The sequence below is a fragment of the Apaloderma vittatum genome, unplaced genomic scaffold (genome assembly GCF_000703405.1).
Source record: "Apaloderma vittatum isolate BGI_N311 unplaced genomic scaffold, ASM70340v1 scaffold21687, whole genome shotgun sequence".
Lineage (NCBI taxonomy): Eukaryota > Metazoa > Chordata > Aves > Trogoniformes > Trogonidae > Apaloderma > Apaloderma vittatum.
The window spans coordinates 1-19,330 of NW_009726985.1; the positions used below are offsets into that span (position 1 = coordinate 1).

Consider the following 19,330-nt stretch of genomic DNA (forward strand, 5'->3'; position numbering starts at 1 on the left):
CTCCCTTCCAACCCCAGCATTCTGTGATTCTTGCAAATGGCAAACCTGGAAACGTTATTGCATCTCTTCAGCAGCAGGTTGAACTTGTTTAGCAGTATGCAGTGCCGGAGACAAGAAGTCAGAGACGTGTAGGGGATGTTATTGCAATAATCTGCTGTGAAATGCTTCCTGACAGCTCTTTTCTTTCTGCCTAGACCACCTCATCCACTCTGAAGGGGGCCATCCAGCTCGGGATTGGCTATACCGTGGGCAACCTGAGCTCCAAGCCAGAGAGAGATGTCCTGATGCAGGACTTCTACGTGGTGGAGAGCATTTTTTTCCCAAGGTAAAGGAGACAACGGAGGGGAAACCAAGCGAATGGATGAGTTATTTCTTTTCCTCTCACTGATTTTTCAAGAGCGCTTCCATCTGTCTTCAGAGTTGGATGCTCTGAATGTTTTAAATATGCATCCATTGCATACAAACATAACAGTGGGAAGTGTTAGATTCTGCCAGTACGCTGGCTTGCGGGGAAGTACAGGGTAAGGTGCGGTTTTATGTGTGGGGTTTGTTGCCTCCTACGTGCTTTTCTTTATACCTGTCCATCTAGAAATTCTACCACGAAAGTCTATCGTGTTTGAAATGGAAGAAACTCACTCTGGGAGCTCTTTAACTCCATGAATAAACAAAGCTCGCAAAAAGCTGTATTCTCTGTGTAAATATATTCCTCTTGGCATGCGGTTGTTCCTTGCGCTCTTTGGAAATAGATTTTGGCAGATAATTTAAAACCTGTTGTTCTGCCACAGAAGAAGGATATTTTGTTGTTGTTGCTCTTCCTAAGATAGCTTTTTGCGAGGCTCAGTTCACCTTAAATATACCGCGGCCTCGATGTGACTGCACGGTTCTGGAGGGGCTCTGCTCACGTAACGTCTGTTCTCTGCAGCGAAGGAAGCAATCTCACCCCGGCTCACCATTACGCTGACTTCAGGTTCAAGACTTATGCACCAGTGGCGTTTCGGTACTTCCGAGAACTCTTTGGGATTCGTCCAGATGATTATTTGGTATGGACGGGCTTTTTTGGGATTTCTCCTTTTCCTCCTTTATTTGTGATGATCTAGAGTAACGCAGGAAATTTGCCCCTATATCAAGGCTCTCGGCAATTTTTGCCTACAAGGGACAGAAAAAGAGTTGGGGAATCATTCTCATCCCAGCAAGGAGTGGGAACGGGCTGTGGATTTAGGGACTCTGTTCAGTTTTGGAGGAGATCCAGTGACAGTCCCAGCAAGACCAGTACCACTCAGCCCAAGTCTTTGTGTGCTAAAAGGGAGCTGCCAGCTTACACTGGAGGGAAGGGAGATGCTCCGCATTCAGCGTGTGCTGTGTGAGCTGAGCGATGGGGTTCCCTCTCGGTTGCTTGTGGTGACAATAACTTACTGTGTTTACGACCAAAAGGAGTCGTGTTCTGCCGGGTGCAACCCTGTAATGTCCCCTGGGGCTCTGAGGACAAAGACGCGAATTTCTCCTTGTGTGCTCACTCGAGAGCTATGTGAGTGTAGTTATTTTAATCATCTTACAAAGACAGAATAAAATAGAGCTTATTCTTGTGCTCAGAAAGCTCTTCAGAGCTGGAAATGCTGCTTTGAAAATACCTAGTAGTACAGGCTGTTGGGGCTTGGAGTACACTGGGGTTGAATTTGGTCCCTCGCGTGTGTGTGACGTCCTGCTCTTTAGAAAAGGACATCTGTTCAGCCGGGGAAGGCAACAACACATCCAAATGGGTGCGTGTCCTCTCCCTTTTTTAATAGCCCGTTTTTCCTGGCTTCGGCTCAAGACAGAGGTAGTTGTAGCTGAACACCCCCCAGTAGAAACAAATCTGGGCCGTTGCACGGTGTGACGGTGACGGTGGTCCCCATCAGTGCCGTCCAGGATAATGCTGGCCGATGGATGAGTGGTTCAAAGCCTGGGTGAGGCAGAGCCTGCCTCTCTTGCAAAGGTCACAGGTCTGATTTGTTGCTTCTGCTCCCCGCAATTCTCTCTTGCCTGCCACAGCGGCAAACGCCTTTAATTATGCATGAGATAATTAACTTGATAAAGCCTTGGATCATTAATCTGTGCAGGGCTGAAAGCTGTTTTCAGTACGTAATGATGGGCTCTGATTATGTCCCTTCCACATCCTACGTCCCTCTCCCCATCTTTCCTCTGCGGTGGCAGCTCTGAGATGAGACTCCCCTGAACCTGCTCGACCCTCACAGTTCCCCGGCGTTGATAGCGGGGTGCAAAGTGCACGTGTGTGCTTGCGCTTCCTTCTTTTTCTTTTTCTCCCGCTGCTGGGCGTGTCCTCGCCGAGGCCCTGCTGTCTGCGTCCTGATGTCTAGAAACATCCTCCCGATTCAATTCCCGATGTGGTACCGCTTGCTGTGCTTACGCCCTGCTGACCCCCTTCTTGTTTGGACACCCGGTCTAATACTTTTTATGTGTTTCTAGCGAGGTTGAGGGGGTGGCTGTAAAAACCCTCTGTAAGAAGGCAGCCCAGGGCCAGAGGTGACTGCTGAGAACAGCCAGTGCGCCGTGTTCCCTGCGGCACGGTGATTTGTGGTACCCTGAGCAGGCTGTCACGTCTCTTAAAATCCCATCTTTCCATCTGCGCTCGTGGTAATGTGCTGAAAGAAGCCTAAATGTGATACACGCACGATGGGGAAAACGATAAGGTGTCATTATGAAGCCTGGATGTTGCTGAAAGCAGATGATTAGCTGGATTCTGAGCGGTTGGGCTGCTCTGAACTGTAATCTTGGGCTCTAATTGTAAATTGTGCCTCAGCTTTGCTGCTTAGACCTAACCTATAATGAAAATAGTTCTCACTTAAGCTTTGCTACCCCTTAATCTCACAGGGAGACAGCCTGCTGTGGGAAGTCCTTAAGGGTGTAGAACTCGCTGTGTGACGAGTGGAGGCTAAAATCATCTTTTCTTCTTTATTTTTTTTTCTTTTCCTCCCCAGTATTCATTATGTAACGAGCCTCTGATAGAGCTGTCGAACCCTGGTGCCAGCGGCTCCCTCTTCTATGTCACCAGCGACGATGAATTCATCATAAAAACTGTGATGCACAAGGAAGCTGAATTCCTACAGAAGCTCCTTCCTGGCTACTACATGGTGTGTATCGCCCGGCACCTCGAACCTGACCTGCGTTTGTTGTGGCAGCTTTTCTTCTCAAAGCATCACGCAGGGCATCTCCTCTGCCGAGGTTTGGGGCGTTTTGGGACCTGTCTGCCCCGTGCTGGGGTCCGTGTTAACAGCGTGTCACTAAGTCCCGGAAGCACGAATCCTGCCAGTTATTTGCAAACTCCACGGGTAAACTTGAGGCAGATAATTGTGCCATAGCTCGTGGGTGTGTTCTGGCCTGAAACTGGCTTCCGCGATGTGTGTTTCTGGGTGTCTTTTCCCAGCACTAGTTTATTCTTCGTCCGTTTGGCACCGTGCATCAGCCTCAGCTTGGCTTTGAGGATGGCTTTGGATTGCAGCAACACAGCCACCTCGGTTTTGGGGGGAAACCGCTGCTGTCCCTGGATAAACCAGGAGCTCTCTCCCTTTGTAACCGTGGTGAAGGCTCCAGTTCTGTAGGTGAGGGCACCGGAGTTCAGTTAAAACCCCCCAGGCCTTTGGAGATGCCGAGGAGACGGGGCTGGCAGGCAACGTTAAGGCGTTGCGGTCGATTTGATTTATGTGCTTTTTATGAAAAGCCCTGCCTCGCTCCCTCTTTACTGGGATATACGGACACCCGAGACCCCGTAACGCTTTGGCAGTTGGTTTTTGGCAGTCTTGGGTCTTTGGAGCTTTCCTGGATTTACCAGTCTGGGGCAGAATCGGTGTGAAAGAAGCAGAGTGGATTCATCCCGAGTTGTTTTAGAGCTGCGCAAGTGCTGTTTGCATTGGGTCTCGCTCGTGTGCCCAGTCAGGTGAGACGAGGAGAGGTGTGAAATTTTAAGACAAGTTGTGCTTTTGCCATCTGTCAGAGAACCTGTCAGGCTCATCCTTTCTTTTCGTAGCGTGCAGAGATGTTCTCTTTCTTTCCCAAAGTTTCCCAAAGCTGAACAAGCAAAATCGTGCCCGTTGTGTCATTCCTAATAATATCGCTGCCTGAAAAAAGGACGTGATAGCAGAGCAGGATATCCGTGCTCTCTGGCCAACCGAGTTTTACAAAGCAGCTCTGCGAAAGGAGGAGAAAATTTATGTTGTTTGCTTGAAAAATACCTTGTCCTTGGTTTATTCTGGGCCGGAGAACGGCTCTTGATTCCTGACACTTCTGAAGAGATGAAGACAGCTGTTATTTTTAAACTTTGAAGTTCCCACTTATTGTGTTTATTTCTCTTGTAGTTTGATTTCCCTTTTTTAGCTGCTGTTGATGGGGAAAGCAGGGAATTTCCGGACTTGGTTATTTGCCCAGAGAGTGCTGAACATCTCATTCCCTGTATTCAAGGCATAGGGGTATTTTCAGGTCCTAAATGCGAGAGTGTACAGTAAAGCTCTCGTGCAAAGTTTAGAAGTGAAGAACCCCCCGTCTGACTGCTCCAAGATCTTTGTGTTAAACACAGCGGGAGTCTTTCTGCCAAACTGACCTCTCCCCGTCCTTTTCTTTTTTTTAAACCTTGCTGCAGAATCTGAACCAGAACCCGCGGACTCTGCTGCCGAAGTTTTACGGACTGTACTGTGTGCAATCAGGGGGCAAAAACATCCGCGTGGTCGTGATGAACAACATCCTGCCTCGCGTGGTGAAAATGCACCTGAAGTTTGACCTGAAAGGCTCAACCTATAAACGCCGGGCATCCAAGAAGGAAAAAGAAAAGTCCAGCCCGACGTATAAGGATCTAGACTTCATACAAGACATGCCCGAGGGCCTGATGCTGGATGCAGACACTTTCAGTGCATTGGTGAAAACGTTGCAACGAGACTGTCTGGTAAGGAGGGAGGCAACTTGCTCCAGCAGGTTCTTGAGCAAGAGCAAATGATTGAGAACCTTGTTTAACCTGGTAACTCTGAAGCAGGATAAATCCCTTCTACTCCCCTTTTCCCTCAAAGCAAAGCGGTGGAGTCAGATTTCATGCCAGCCTGTGAGGAGCAAGGCTGCGTTCCTCTGCCTGGTGCATCAAAATGTGACAGGCTGCTCCGCTTGTAGCTGGGCTCTTGGGACTAAACACATTTTTCCCATCCATGTGCAACAGATACGTGGTACAACAGTGTTACCTGCAAGCTCTCGACCCTTTGGGTTGGCTGTGGGATTTCCGAACTCGATGCAGTCAAGTCTGAAGATGACTTTTTGTTCAGAGCTCTGGGGAGGGAGTTGTTAGTGGGAATGTGGATGGCTTGTTCCATGCTCTGGGATCTGTGCTGTATTTGAGCTGCTGGCCTGATATTCTCTCTTTTTTCTTAAACTCATTACTAACCTGTAGGTGTTGGAAAGTTTTAAAATCATGGACTACAGCCTCCTGCTTGGGGTTCATAACATAGACCAGCAAGAGCGGGAGCGGCAGTCGGAGGGAGCCCACAGCACGTCGGATGAGAAGCGTCCTGTGGGGCAGAAGGCACTTTACTCCACGGCCATGGAGTCCATCCAGGGTGGGGCTGCCCGAGGGGAGTCCATAGACACAGACGACACGTAGGTGAAAACCGGGTTCACTCGAGCTGCTGGGAGGGGTGGAGGTGGAGACTGGAGTAGTAAATCCCCGCTGAGGCCTGGGTGAAGTGTTGGAGGGAGCGTCTCTCCTGGGGGTGGTGGCACCTCCGCTGGCAGAGTGGTGTGAGAGGGAGGAGCTGGGTGGGAAATACTTCCATGAGGCTCCGGCCTCACAGCGACCTCTCTGAGGCCAGTGTGTAGGTTGTCAGCTCCTGTAAGAGCCTCTGAACATCCACCCGCGCTCTGGGGAGGAGAAGCTAGCTCGGGGCCAGCTCAGCGTCCAAATACTGGAGTAGAAGTAAGGCTTAGCCTGTCCCTAGGAGCTCAGAGTTTGTTCTCCATCTCTGGATTCCCTGACAGTCCCTGAGGCCGTCCCAGTGCAATGTAGCCAAGTACTGGAGTAACTGGTGAAGCTGTGGGTTGGGAGGGGGTCGCCCCAAACCTGTCCTGGGCTCGATCTTTGTCTCTGGGGCTGCAGGTGTCTCTTGTGGGTGTCTCTCTGGCTCTGCTGGCCAAACTTGCAAGCAGATGATGGAGTTTGCTGTTTGTTGCTGTCTGAAACCAGCTGCTCTGGTTTTGTTGGAGGATTGGTCACAGTGGAGCCGGAATAATACTTTGGTGTTTCCATTCTTTCGAGTAGCATCATTAATTGCGGCGGCCCGCCCGCCTCATACCTGCATGCTTTGGCTGTGTGCTGGTGCTAGTGGCTGCTGTGCTTTTGGCAGGGCTGTTGTTAGTGCGGGGTGGGACTGGAAACACCTTTGTCCTTAGAGGTTTGCTGCCCTAATAGGCAGCCAGCTCACACTGACCTGATAGGTAATCAGATCCCCAAGTAAAATGTCCTGTAGCTAAGAAAAAAAAAACTACATGGTGCCTTCTAGCCCAGGCAGGGCTGTTGCCACGCGACACGGATGGGTCCTGATGGTTGGTGTTTGACATCCAGGCACACGGTAACTCTGGGGACCCCTCAAGTGGGGTGGCCTGAGTCACTGGGTGCCTTCTCCCAAAATGACTTTGTGGGTAGAGCCCTCAGTGCTGCCGCCCACCCTTGCACAGGTCCAGGGGGTGTTACTGCTGCTCTTTTTGAGGCCCCAAAGCTCACTGAAGCTTTGTTTTACCTGCAGGATGGGAGGAATCCCAGCGGTAAATGGCAAAGGAGAGCGTCTCCTGCTGCATGTAGGAATCATAGATATCCTTCAGTCCTACAGGTGGGTAACTTGGCAGTTGTCTGTCCTTTACGTCTGTTGACATCTCTTTTAACGCTGAATGAAAGCGGGAGGGCTTTCCTCTCCTGGAGAGTTTGATAACAAGCAGGCAGGCTGCCTAAAGCCGTCTGTTGGCGCGTGTCGGGGGCTGTGGATTTTCATCCTGTCCTTAGAACAGCTGCTAACATGGACCCATGTTTTCTAAAATACACTGAGTTGCTCCTGAAGAAGTTTCCCATCTCTGGGCCTAGGATGGGTAGAATACCTCCACGGATGGAAGGTGATTTTCCTGCCCTTCTTCCAGCCCAGCTCCTCCGTCCCTGCAGGGTTCCCAGGCAGTCCTGACCTGGCTGCAGAGATGCTGGTTTGCTCAGCTGACCTCTCTTGGCTGGACGAAAGTAATACTTGGGATGAAGGAGGAATTGTTAGCAGCTCAGTGATCTCTCCTGTGTGGGGTATGAAAGGTGGCTTAGATACAGAGCATCTGCCTGATTTTCTATTTCCTCTCTCTCCACTTCTCCCCTGGGATTAGGTTCATCAAGAAGCTAGAACATACCTGGAAGGCCCTTGTCCATGACGGGGTGAGTGTCCGTACAGAGGCAGGAATTGTCCCGGCCTCAGCAGGATTCACCTGCCTTGGCTTCATTTATGCTTGTCGGTGCTGTTACCTCGCTATTTATAGTGCCTGAACTGGTGCAGCTGAAGCTGATGAAAGGAATAGTTCTTGCCTCTTGTGCCTCCACAGCGGTGTAGTGCCACTTATTCCCAATCAGGTTTTCTTGCTCACTCCACCTCCTTGCATGTTTAGCTGTCGCGTTACCAGCTTTCCTCCCCTGCTCCCATCTGTCGTTTTCCTCCTCCCCATGACACCGGGAGCTCTACGCTCAAGGCGCGTGCGTTCGTGTGCGTGTCGAGGAGCCCTGTGTTTGCTGTCTTTGGTGATTGACTGTTTCCACTTCGGTAAGCTACCTTTTAGTAAATCCCTCTCAGTGTTTCCCTGCTGTCTTGTCTCCTGCAGCAGCCAGGTGCCCGTTTGCAAAAGAGCAACCTCGGATATGGAAACTTATTTTTCAGCCTCGATCATCCTAGCTTCCTCTGCCATTCGAGGCAAAGGAAAGGTGTAGATGCCAAGTCGTGGTAGCACAGTCAAACATCAGAAGCAAAGATGTGTCGCTTTACTGTTTCAAAGCAAAATTTACTATTATTTCAGCAAAGGCTGAAGTTTGGTGTCCCATGTCATTTGCAAAGGTACCCAGGTGTGCTTTGAATGTCAGCAGGCAAAGCCGGAAGAGATTTCCTGTACCTAATCAGGCCAATATTTGAAAAATCCAGGAAATCTACAAAGGAGTAAAATCAGCAAAATCCATTATAAAATTGCGGCAAGAATATAATCAAATGCAATCAAATCGAAGGCAATGCTTCAGGCTTATTTATAGCATTAATCAGATCATTTCAGTTAAGCCTTTCCATTTTAAGGCTCTGTCAGTGCTAAATGTTGGAATAAAACGGCTGCATTGGCTGGTTTAGAAATTCTGCCTTGAAGGATAATTTCAAAATCAAATAATTGCTTCTTTCCTTTGTAGGACACGGTGTCAGTACACAGACCCAGTTTTTACGCAGAGAGATTCTTCAAATTCATGACCAACACGGTGTTTCGAAAGAATTCCTGTAAGTACCTAGTCCAAAAGCTACTGCCCTTGTTGATGTGAGGCAAGCCTTATCTTGGTCTTGCTGCTTCGGTCCACGTGGAAGGTTTCTGTGACAAAGTCTGAGCAGCCTTTTCCACTGAAAAGTGGAAACTGGGGACCTGCAAAGCCCTCGGGTTGTCACGACTTGCTTTGGTCAGCTCCAGCTCCCACTGAGGAGCCTTCCCTGCAGCCTGGCTCAGGCTCAGACCTTAGGGGTGGCACTCGCAGAGGGCGCGTGTGTGTGGCTGACGATTGTCATTTCATCCTCTCTTCCCCTCTTCTCATCCAGCTCTAAAGTCCTCTCCCTCAAAGAAAGGGCGCAGTGCCTTGCTAGCTGTCAAGACGGTTGGTCCGACAGCGGCGTTCTCAGCTAGCCAGCTTCCCTCCGAGAAGGACGAAACCCAGTATGATCTTCGTGCGGCCAGGAGTTACCCCACGCTTGACGACGAAGGTAATGGTCTCGTGTGGTGGCTGATGGCCATGGCATCACCCTCTCTTTCCTAGCAGTTCCTTAGGATCCTCCCCTCTTCTCGTCGAGTTCCCCACTGTGCACCAACCATGTGTCTTCCTTGACTGGTAGTTCTTCATTGCATGTCTTGCTGTGCTTTGCAGGTGCTAAACTTAACCAGGACAGGGGAGAAGGTAAGAGTATATTGTTTTGTCACAGCATCACTAGTTAGTTGATCGGGGAAGCAATGCCCCTGCATCAAAGAAGACTGAATTCCTTCTTTGCGGCGCTGTATGGGTTCTGCAGTAAAAGTGGTCGCTTGCGTCACTGCTGCAAGGCAGCCGCTGCCAACTGGCACCAGCAGGCAGAGCCCAAAAGAAATCGAAAAGCTGAATTTTCAACTCATGAAAACAAAAAAAAGAGGGGAGGTTGGAACTGGGAACTGCAAGACTCTAATGACAGCGTGTGGACAGTTAGAATGGGCAAGATCTTGCTGTTGGAAAAAAAAATGAATGGCCTGGTTCTCTGCTGCTTTTTCATCGCCTCCACCTGGGCTGATTTAGAGATGGGCGGTGAAGAACAGGCTCCTCGAGTGCATAGGTGCTAGATTTCTACCTGGGCAAAGCAGCCAGCACTCAATTCATCTCTTAATTCACTTGGCTATTTATCTCTGGCGATCCAAGCCTTTAATCCAGCTTTGGTTACCAGTGAGATGCCTTCATTGGCATTACGGTTCCTGTAGCATCTGGCTGTCGTGCTGGAAACGGTGCTTACTGGCTCTCTCTAGAGGCTGCCTTGGGAGAAGCTATTGCGTTCATGAACCCAGCTCAACTTTGTGCCTGTTTTGTGGTTTTAAGCGACCGGTGCCAGCGAGGGCGCACGGGTTGGTGGAACAGCCTCGCACAACGCTGTGGTAGGTCAAGTGCTGGTGTTTGACCTACTCCTCTTTTCCTTCCTGCATCTCTCCTTTGCCCTGGGGCCAGCAGGCAGGCCAGACCTGCTTCCCTGCACACCTCCTTCCTTTGAAGAAGCTACCACGGCCTCCATAGCCACGACACTATCTTCGACATCTCTCTCCGTTCCCGAGCGATCCCCTTCGGAGACCTCTGAGCAGCCCAGGTACAGGTGAGGACACCTCTCGTCCCCGGCTCCCGCTGGAGCCAAGCGGCTGCCGTTCCTCTTCGTGCCACGGATCTCAGCAGGCTGCCCTGTGCTCTGGAATGCTAATGACCGATTTTAATTAAATCTCTCCTGGGAGCAAGCAGATGCAGCTTTGATGAGATTAATTATTGCTGGGAGAAGTGTCAGCTGTTAAGTAGAACATCTCCCTCATGGGCTGGGGAGTTTGATTTGGGGGCAGCGTAGGATTTCTGTCTTAAATCACTCCTCAAACTCTACTTTTGTGGTTTCTTTCTGCAGGAGGCGCACACACTCCTCAGGGCAGGATGGCAGGTGAGAAAAGTGTCTCATGTCTTCTTGTGCTGCTGCGCAGAGACCTGCTGTTTGTCCCTGTGCAAAGGTCTCTTGGAGGCCTGAGTGTGAATCTCAGCAGCCCCAGGATTTTGGTGTGGTCCTCCGAGCTTCTTCCTGCAATCAAGTGATCCTGATTTCTTTTTCTGACAAGCAGATGTCTCAGTGCTTTGCAAGGAATCTTAAATACTACCTGTGTTATTTGATGAGGAAGGGGATGAGAGAGTTGTCCACACTCACCCACCCAACCAGCACCAGAATCAAGGAAGATCCTTTACGTCCTGCGCTGGACGAGCCTCACCAGCGGGAACTTTCCTCCTCTGTGCATCTCCCTGCTGCCTGGGTGTGAATATGGGAAGGGGCTTTGGCTTTGTGAGGCACTGAGCACCCTTTGTCCCCAGAGGAGCATCTTCCGGCGTTTTGAGAAACGCGGGTCCTTTGAGGTGGTTTCGTTTTCCTTCCTGTGGTGATAAGGGGTTCAACGCCAAGGGCAGGGTAGGACAGAAATCCCCTCCTGCACAGGGAGGTTTGGATTTAGAGGCTTGTATCATATAATTATCTTGCATATTTTTGCACTGGTAAAAATGACCCTGTTGCCTGTGTCAGCAGGATCTTGCATGAGGACCCTGCATTTACTGCTGACTGTGCCCGAGCTTTCCAGGACACCTTGTGTAAGTGTTGTTCAGGCTTTGAAATGCACATCAGGAGACCATCAGAGAGCTGCCGGACAGGCTGACGTCCTCTCTCTGTGCAGTCGGTGTTTGGTGCTTCAGAGGAAGGCAAGGACTTGGGAAGATGAGGGTTTGCACCATGCCCCAGAAACCTCCACTTGTTCCTAGGTTTTGGTGATTTGCTGAGCTTCAGACCGCATATGCTGTGAAAAAATCCTTTTCTGTATTATTTCTTAACGAAAATACCTCTGGGTGCTGCACGCTGCTCAGTCGTGGTAAATTCCTCTCAACTAGAGGGTGAGGACCGACTCGCTGTTGACTTGCAGCACCTGTTGAAGTGTCCTGGACCTGTGAAGCACCTCATCTCCTGCAGGATCTGGTGTCTGAAATTGCTGAAAATTGACTTAAACTCAAGCAGCGACTTCACCTGAGTTACTTTGGACTCCCTCGGTACCTAATGGAGGGAGATGCTGTAGGATGTGACTACTCATCCAGAAACAGGGCAAGTGAACAGAAGTGACAGTCCCTGGACCATAGAGGGAGTGTTAGTGTCTCGGTCAGAAGTAGAGTTGTCTGTCACAGATTTGCCACAGTTACTACGACTCCACACAAGTCTGGAGTTGTTTGCTCTTTTTTTTTGCCTAGTTTCTCCCTTCCTGGTGCTGGTGTCTCGGTGTGCCCTTTCTAGGGGAGCAGTCAGCCGTGTATTTGTAGAGCACTCTGTGATCCCCTGGCGAGAGCCAGTGCAAGAGCGAAGTTATTAAAGCACGAATTTACATTCCTGAGCCGAAATGAAAAAAAGCCTTATCCAATTTGCTCAAGAACGTTTCACACCTCTGATTATGCTAATCTGCCAGGGAATTCCCTTGGGGTTTCAGACCCACCCCAGGGAGGAAAAGAGGAGCGAGTCCCAGACAGGGAGCTGGTCAGGAGACGAATGTGGAGTTCATCCCTTCCCTGAGGCCTGGCGAGCGCCCGCTCCTCCTTCCCATGAGGATGGAGACAGCCCCACTAGCACAAGCAATTACTTTAATAGCATGAGGTATTGAATTGAAGACTCTGTCACAAACAGCTCCTGAGTGTGCAGATAAATCTGATGTTAATGCTGGAGCGAGCTCGAGCAGCTTTGGAGCGCTGGGAGTCTCAGAAGAGGTTGGAGGCTTTGGCCCTTATGCAGCTGATAGATAACACCGGGCTAACTCTGGACACAGGTTTTCCCTGGAGGCCAATTTTCCTCTTTCCTCCTGCACTCCATTGGACACTGCCCGACTTCTGCGGCACTGGCTAATTAATCCCTTTCCTCTTGTCCTCTTTTCCCACCTCGTTAGTCTGGAGCACTGCAGTCTGACAGGACTGACCCTTCTGCTTGGGAGTTTTGATTATCCAAATCCTCGGTCCTGAGAGGTCTGATGGGTCCCTCTGAGCTGAAGCCGGGAGCTCAGGGCTGGTGGGAGCCACGTGCCGGGGTGGACCCTCCACAGCTCGCTCCTGCAGGAGGTTGCGAGAGGCTGGGCTGACTCACGACTCATTCAGGCTGACCTAAAATTGAATACTTGTGCATAACTCGTGCCCAGCTGAGCCCTTGGGCCTGTCTCTCTTTGGTTTTCCAGGTCACACGAGGAGGTGCGGGTTGAGGAGGAGCTTCAGCAGATCAGCGTCGAGCTGGAGCCCAAGTGTGATGTTGAGATCGTAGCTCCCGAAGCAGACGACAAAGAGTGAGTGTTTTGGAGTGCTGGACAGCTTGGCAGAGCCTTACCTGGTATCTTTTAGCCTGTGGCAACTTTGCTGGAGGCCAACTGGTGGGGCACCAACTTTTCTGGGGAGATAGATAGGTTCTCCCCCAGGCAGTTCAGTGAAGCTGGGCGCTGTTACTTCAGACCTGACTGGGATGCGACAGTGGAGTATCTTCAGCTCCTGTGTAATAAATCATACAGGCTTGCTGGCTCCTTTTCTGGTCGCAGTGACTGGACTCTGTCATTTCTTCTCCTCTCCAGAGAGGCAGCTTCTTCAGCCTGTGCCATCGTAACGTCCACAGCCACAATAGAGGTGGAGACAGCCAGCCAGGCCTCGGAACCAGCCAGCCAGGCCTCGGATGAAGATGACGTGCCAGTCACAGACATCTACTTTGTAAGATACCCTCTCCACCTGGCCTGTTAAGGGTGTGGTGGGAAAGGTTGGACACGGGCTTGATTTCAGGCAGTGGGGTGCAGAGTAGCGTCCGCCCCGTGCTGCCTTCACGTTGAGCACCTCAAAATCTTACCATTGGAAGGGTTTTTGAATGCAGGGAGCCGAGTTTAACCCTTGGAGAACTTGAAACAGCATCTAGTGGGGGCTCGAATGGGTGGCACTGCTGCTGTGGGTGTAGCTGTAGATGTGGTGCTCTGCTTCCAAGCACAAGTGCTAAAGGGCTTATCTAGGCCAGCACGTTCGCTCCCAGGACGAGCCAAGGTGAACGCAGGTGCCGGTGTGGAGTTCCTCCTTCCTCAGCCCGAGAGCCCGGCTGCTTTCCTGAACACAAGCGTGCCGCAGTGGCCTGGAGTGAGACAGGAGATGGTTGCAGAGGGGCTGACCTTGGGCTGTGGTGAACTCTGGCTTTTCCTTTCCCTGCAGGCAGATGCATTAGGTGATGCAGTGGAAATCTAGTGCCGAGACAGGGAGTAAGTGAGGTGGTTGCTGGTTGGCAGCAGAGTGCTGTGGAGCCTGGCGCTGTGTTCCTCAGCCGAATCTTGCAACGTCTGAGCAGCTTCTGCAGAGCAGAGAAGAGTTTTTAGCAACCTATACCTGTCCAGAGCAGAGGGTCTGACCCCTGAGAGCTCTCCCCTGTGCCTGGGCACTGGAACCTTCTCATTAAAAGATACCCCCAGCTCTTCCCTGCAACTCCTTGCTGTTGGTTTTATGGCGATGGAGGTGAGCTGAGCCCTTGCGATGAGCTCCTTCAGGCTAATCTAAAAATGGCAACGTTTGCCTTTCCCTGTGCTTGCGTGACTCTGCTGCAGAGCTGCTCACTCGTTGCCGAGTCATTCCGAGGCTCACGGGAGCTGTGGAAGGAATCGGCTCCATTTTAAAAAGCTTGTCTGTTTGGGTTTTTCTGCATGCTGTTCAAAATGCAAACAGCTCCCTCTAACACTGGCTGCTCTTTCTTTGCCTGTGGATGGCAGCTGTGTGCAGGCTGCCTGCAGATACTGCCTGCTCCACTGGCAAGTGTTTTCTAGCAAGGGTCAGCGCTTCTTACTCCCTGTCCCTGGGCCTACGGACTCTCCCCAACTTAAGGGGCACCCCTCTATCTGGAGGAAACCATCTGTGTGCAGTGTGTGCTCACAGAGAGCTCATCAGCATTCCATACTTCATCTGAGTCCTTGAGTTTTTGCATTACTTGTGTGTGGTGTGCTGTGGATGTTTGTCGCTGCTGGGATGGAGGGAAAGGCTGATGTTTGGGTTCCCACAGACACGGTCCTTGAAGAACCACTGGAGCTGGAGCTCGAGTGAGGCTGCACCGGAGCGTGGTGGCGCTTGGACCACAGCTGCTCTTTTCTCCAGGGCCGGTGGTCGGTGAAGGGATGCTGGGTGCAGAGGATGATTTGTCAAGTCCCAGGGGACTGTGATGTGATCTTTGGAAGTCTGCTCCTGAAAGGAGACCACTTTATATCCTCCTGTTTACCTGCAGGGGAATAAAAGTGCAGAGATAGTGGCAGGGCATAAAAAAAACGCACGGCTTTCCTGCCCGCTGATCCATTCAGGCCCAGACTTGCCCAACCCCTTGATTTTTTTCCTTTTCTTTCATCTTCTCTTTCACATCATCTTTTTTTTTCTTTTTTTTATTTTCTCCTCTTGTTTCCTTTCCCACTTCACTTGCCCTGGGGCCATCCAGTTCACCGATGGGAGGTACTGGATTTACTCTCCCCGCCAGCGCAGACTCCGAACCACCTCGCTTTCCTCTCGGATTGTAAGTGAACACACTAGCACGTAGGGCAGCAGAGCTGCAGCTTTGAAACACTGGGGCCAGCACTCAGTTTCCCTCAGGTGCTGTGGCTCTGTATCGTGTGGCCTTCAGGAACCAGCCCAGCAGAAACCGAGGAAGCGTATTGAAGTCCCAGAAATGTATCTGGCACAAAAACGTGCTCTGCCCTGCTTTTCTGCAGGCTGGTGACACACCTCTCCTGCCGTGGGGTGGGCTGCAGCATCACCCAGCCTTTGGACAACCTTGTGAGCGTGAGACCGGGTCAGGGGGGCACCTTTGTAGGGAGTGTTAGACTTGGCTCCCTTGGTCCAGGAAGCCAGGCAGGGTTATAAAGAGACTGTTAAGGTGTTTTGAAGCTACTAAAAAATCATCTACAAATGTAACCTTTTAGGCTGGTTATCTTTCTGGTGGCTGGGATGGTGAGCGGCTCATAAAGCCGAATCAGTCTGGAGGTGCTGCAGGGTTAGGGCTGGTTTCTGCTTTCCAGCCCTTCTTAACATCACTGACATGCACCCTCCTCGCTGCAGGTTTTCGGTGAGTGGTGAGGGGTTTCCTTTCTGAAACATGTAGGGAGGCAGTTTGGGCGTTTTGGGGCTGAATCCACAATTCAGACTGCTCTGAGTTTTACTATGGCCTTTCTCAGGCTTTGGGAGAGCTGGTACCCTCAGAGGGTAATTAATGCTGTCAGGGCCTCGGCACAAGCGGTTGTGCAGCGTGGTCCTCCCAGCACCTGCCTTTTTAGGGTACCTGGGAGGGTAGGCAGTGGAGAGGACAGGGGGCAGGGTGCCTGGGGAAGCAGGAGCAGTAACGTGCTGATGGCACGAGGAAAGTGCCACACCTGCGTGGGCAAACAAGACAACCCCTCCCGGCAGCTCCATCTGCCCCCTCAGCTGTTTCAGCTGCCCCAGCACCTGGAGGGTTAATAACCAAGCTCTAGATTCTCCTTTATCTCCCTCCAGCAGCTCCCTCCGCGCATCTGAGCTCCTAAAAGGCTCTGGGAGAGGCTGGTTGGAGCACGAGGTTCAGTCAGGCTGGATGAAAAACAGGATGTGGGGCAGGCTTTATGCAGTGTTGGGCTTTCCTGCGCCTCTAGCAGAGCCCCAGGCAGGGGCTTCTCTTCCCTCCTTCCTCCCGGTGATCTCTGTTAATGTAGCTGCAATTACTGGTGGGGTTCAGCACGTGGAGCCCAGTGCTTCAAAGCTGCTCTGGCTTGCTGTAGTTTCTTGTATGTGGTAGACTGTGACACTTGGTTTCTGGGCTGGGAACCCCCCCGCAGGCTTCTTCCTAGTACCCAGTTCCATGTCTTTTCCTTTGTGAACCCCAGGCTGAGTCAAAGCAGGTAGCACCTTTCTCGGGCAGCGCCTCTGGAGCCAAACTGGCCCGTTTGCGGTAGAAGCGGGTCCCCCCCAGCCCTTGAATCTGCCTCAGCTTCTCTATGCTGGGCTGCAGCAGAAGCGTGTTTTGTCACGCCGATGCCCAGCTCCCTCCACGTGTCCCTTCCCCTTCATCCTTCCCAAGATCCAGCTGTGGTTTGCCTCCTTTGTTGTACTTGTTCACATCCCCCCCCTATCCCCGAGCCTCTCAACGATCACCGTTCCCTTTCTGTGGCCTCCATCTGCCATGGTCGAACCCCGCCATCCGCTGCCTTGCTTGGCCTGCAGGGAAGGGGGGAGGCACAGCAAACCAGATGAGTTTTTACTGTAAAAGCCCTCCTGGACCCCAGAGATGCCGGCTTGAGCTGGGAGCGGGTGACAGGAACAGAGAGCTCTGTCACTGCCCTTGGGTAAGTCACTTCCCGCGTGTCTCGGTTCCTCGGGAGCCGGGATGATGCCGTGATGGGGGAGCTGAGGTTTCCCTGGCTCTAAAAAGCTAAAAATGTGTCCTTCCAAGAGGAGAGGTTGTGCCATCCCCACTGCAGCTGGAGCAGGGTCCCACAGCCCAGCTGGCAGGGAGCAGGTACGTGCTAAGGACGAGGGAGGCTCCTCTGCTGGGAGCTGGCACTGAGCTCAGTTCTCTCCCTCCAGGCAGGCAGCTGTTCTTACTGTGTTGTCTCCTACTCTTTTTATTTTCTCCTTTTATTTTTTTTCCTCTTCTCTCCTTTGCTCCCTGCTCTGCTGCTGCTCTCCTTGCATTCTCCCTGCCGTATCTGGCCACTCTGGCAGCCGGCAGACGAGAGGAGTTGGGTTTACTCCCCGCTCCACTATAGCGCTCAGCTCCACTCTGTCTCCGATGAGGAGAGCGATACAGTAAGTGTACGAGACACGTGTGCCGGGTGCCTGGTGAGGTGAGGTCAGAGCTTGTGCCGTGGCCTCTGCGCAGCTTTGGGGCTCTTGGCATGGCCGTGGCAGAGCCCTGCTGCACCTCGGATCAGCTCTGCGGCCACAGGCGAGACCTCCTGCGCTGGCGGAGAGGGCCGTGGCTTGTTCCCCCCGCCCGCATTTGGTGCAGCGAAAGCTTCGGGGAGCCCATGTTCTCCGGTCGTGTTGTTGTTGCTGGGGGATGTGGAACAACCAGCCTTCTCTCCTCGCGCTCGGTGTGGTTCTCGGGGAGCTGGCTGGGCTCAGAGCTGAGCGCGGGGCGGGTGTTCGGGTGTTGATTCTCTCTTCTCTGCCTCTTGCAGTAATCTCTATGCAGACACAGAAGCCCCGGAGAGCAGCGATTCCCTCTGCAGGTCGATGTGTTCCCTTTTCGTTGATGCAGCCATTCCAGTGGGATGGGGAAGAGCTTGCTGCCACCAGTATCGCTGCACGGCGGGATCCCAGGCACTGCATTTCAGAACGGAGCAAAACTATAACCGTGTATTTCTACTTACCCCAGATGTGGGCGGCAAAGAAACCACCCGCTCACCCACAGCTCCCAGCAGAGACCTCCAGCTGGGTGTAGAGAATCCTGGGTAGTAATCCAGACATGCACTACCGTAGCTACCTATCCATGTGTGATACTGTGAACCTTTTTAATTTTTTAATCATATATTTATTTCTTTTATCTTTGCACAGAGACAGCACAAATGTGCTTTTTTAAACATTTAGTTTACTGCACTTTTTTTTCTTTTCTTTTTTTTTTCTTTTTTTGTTTTTTTTTTTTCTTTTGGTCATATATTTGTGCATTAGAAAAGGAGTGTGAGACCTCACTGGAGAATTGGTAGGAGCACGTTGCTGGGGAGGGCAGGGGCCGGAGTGGCTTCGTTCGAGGCAGCAGTGTGGTCTGACCAACTGATGGAGTCAGGAGGTTTAAAGGCTGTCCAGACTCTGCCACGGTTTTGCCGAGTGACCTAAAGCAAGTCACAAACCTCGGTTTCCCCCGTGCTAAGGGGTGTGCAGTACCCACTTCCGTTAAAGCACTTAAACCCTGGGATGAAAGGTGCTATGTAAATGCAATGTATTAAAGGCCATTGAATCGAATCGCTCCCATGTTACAGTAGTCCAAAGTAGCCATGCCAATTCACTTGGATTCGAAAATCGATAGTGACTTCTCTCGATCTGTAACGCTGCACGGGGGAAGCAAAAACCGATTCCTGGCGACGGCGTCGTGGTCACCTCGGCTCTGCTCCGGACGTCGCGATGGGTTCTGCCTTCGCCACGTGCTGCGGCACCGCCGCGTCACCCCGTCCCTCTGTGCTTGGAGTCCACGCTTCGGTTCACCGGCTGCCGCGTGGCTGCCTGCTCCAGACACGCAGGCACGGACAGAGGAGAACTGTGCCCCTCCAGGGACTGGCCATGCTGGAGCGCGAGTTCCCGGCACGGGGCTTGTCCGGACGCTGCAACTTACTGGAGCCGCTTAGCACCTCGCACGCTCGTGGGTGTATCCGACCGCCCGGTGCTGGGGGGGCTCGCACGGTTGTTGGGTTCACATGTATCCTCCGTACCTCAGGGCAGTCGAGGAGGTGCGGGCACATCTGCGCGTGCTGGAGGCAGAAATGGAAGCCCAGCTCCGCCGCCCGATCGCGCCAGGCGGTGCTATGTCCAGGGACTCTGTCGGACGAAAAAGCTGGGTGACTGGGATGTGGCCTGTGGCAACGTCGGCCATTGGAAATCGCTGCTTCCTCTGCCTGAGTTCAGTCTTTGAGGGCTGCTGGCAAGAGGATTTGTGTCACGGGGTAGCGGTCAGATGAGGCTCATCCATCTGTCAGCAGGACGTGCACTGTAATATCATCTTGAACTCTAGCAATCCCCTCCTCATCTCCCACAGAGAGGAAAGGAAATTCTTTAGACCAGAGGGAGCCAGGTCTTATTCACGTACTTTAC

The 19,330-nt window shown here is 51.9% G+C and overlaps 1 protein-coding gene across 1 annotated transcript; it reads left to right on the forward strand.

Annotated features, from left to right (window-relative positions):
- Positions 1–194: 194 nt before the first annotated feature.
- PIP5K1C (phosphatidylinositol-4-phosphate 5-kinase, type I, gamma) lies at positions 195–18,108 on the forward strand (the record flags this gene model as incomplete). The annotated part of the gene is made up of 15 exons (XM_009873506.1): positions 195–325; positions 923–1,040; positions 2,976–3,128; positions 4,631–4,930; positions 5,423–5,628; positions 6,771–6,854; positions 7,384–7,432; positions 8,435–8,519; positions 8,829–8,990; positions 9,974–10,112; positions 10,407–10,439; positions 12,739–12,843; positions 13,123–13,255; positions 17,249–17,332; positions 17,707–18,108. Coding segments are annotated over 15 exons (1,785 nt in total), but the record flags the coding sequence as incomplete, so codon positions are not given.
- Positions 18,109–19,330: the final 1,222 nt, after the last annotated feature.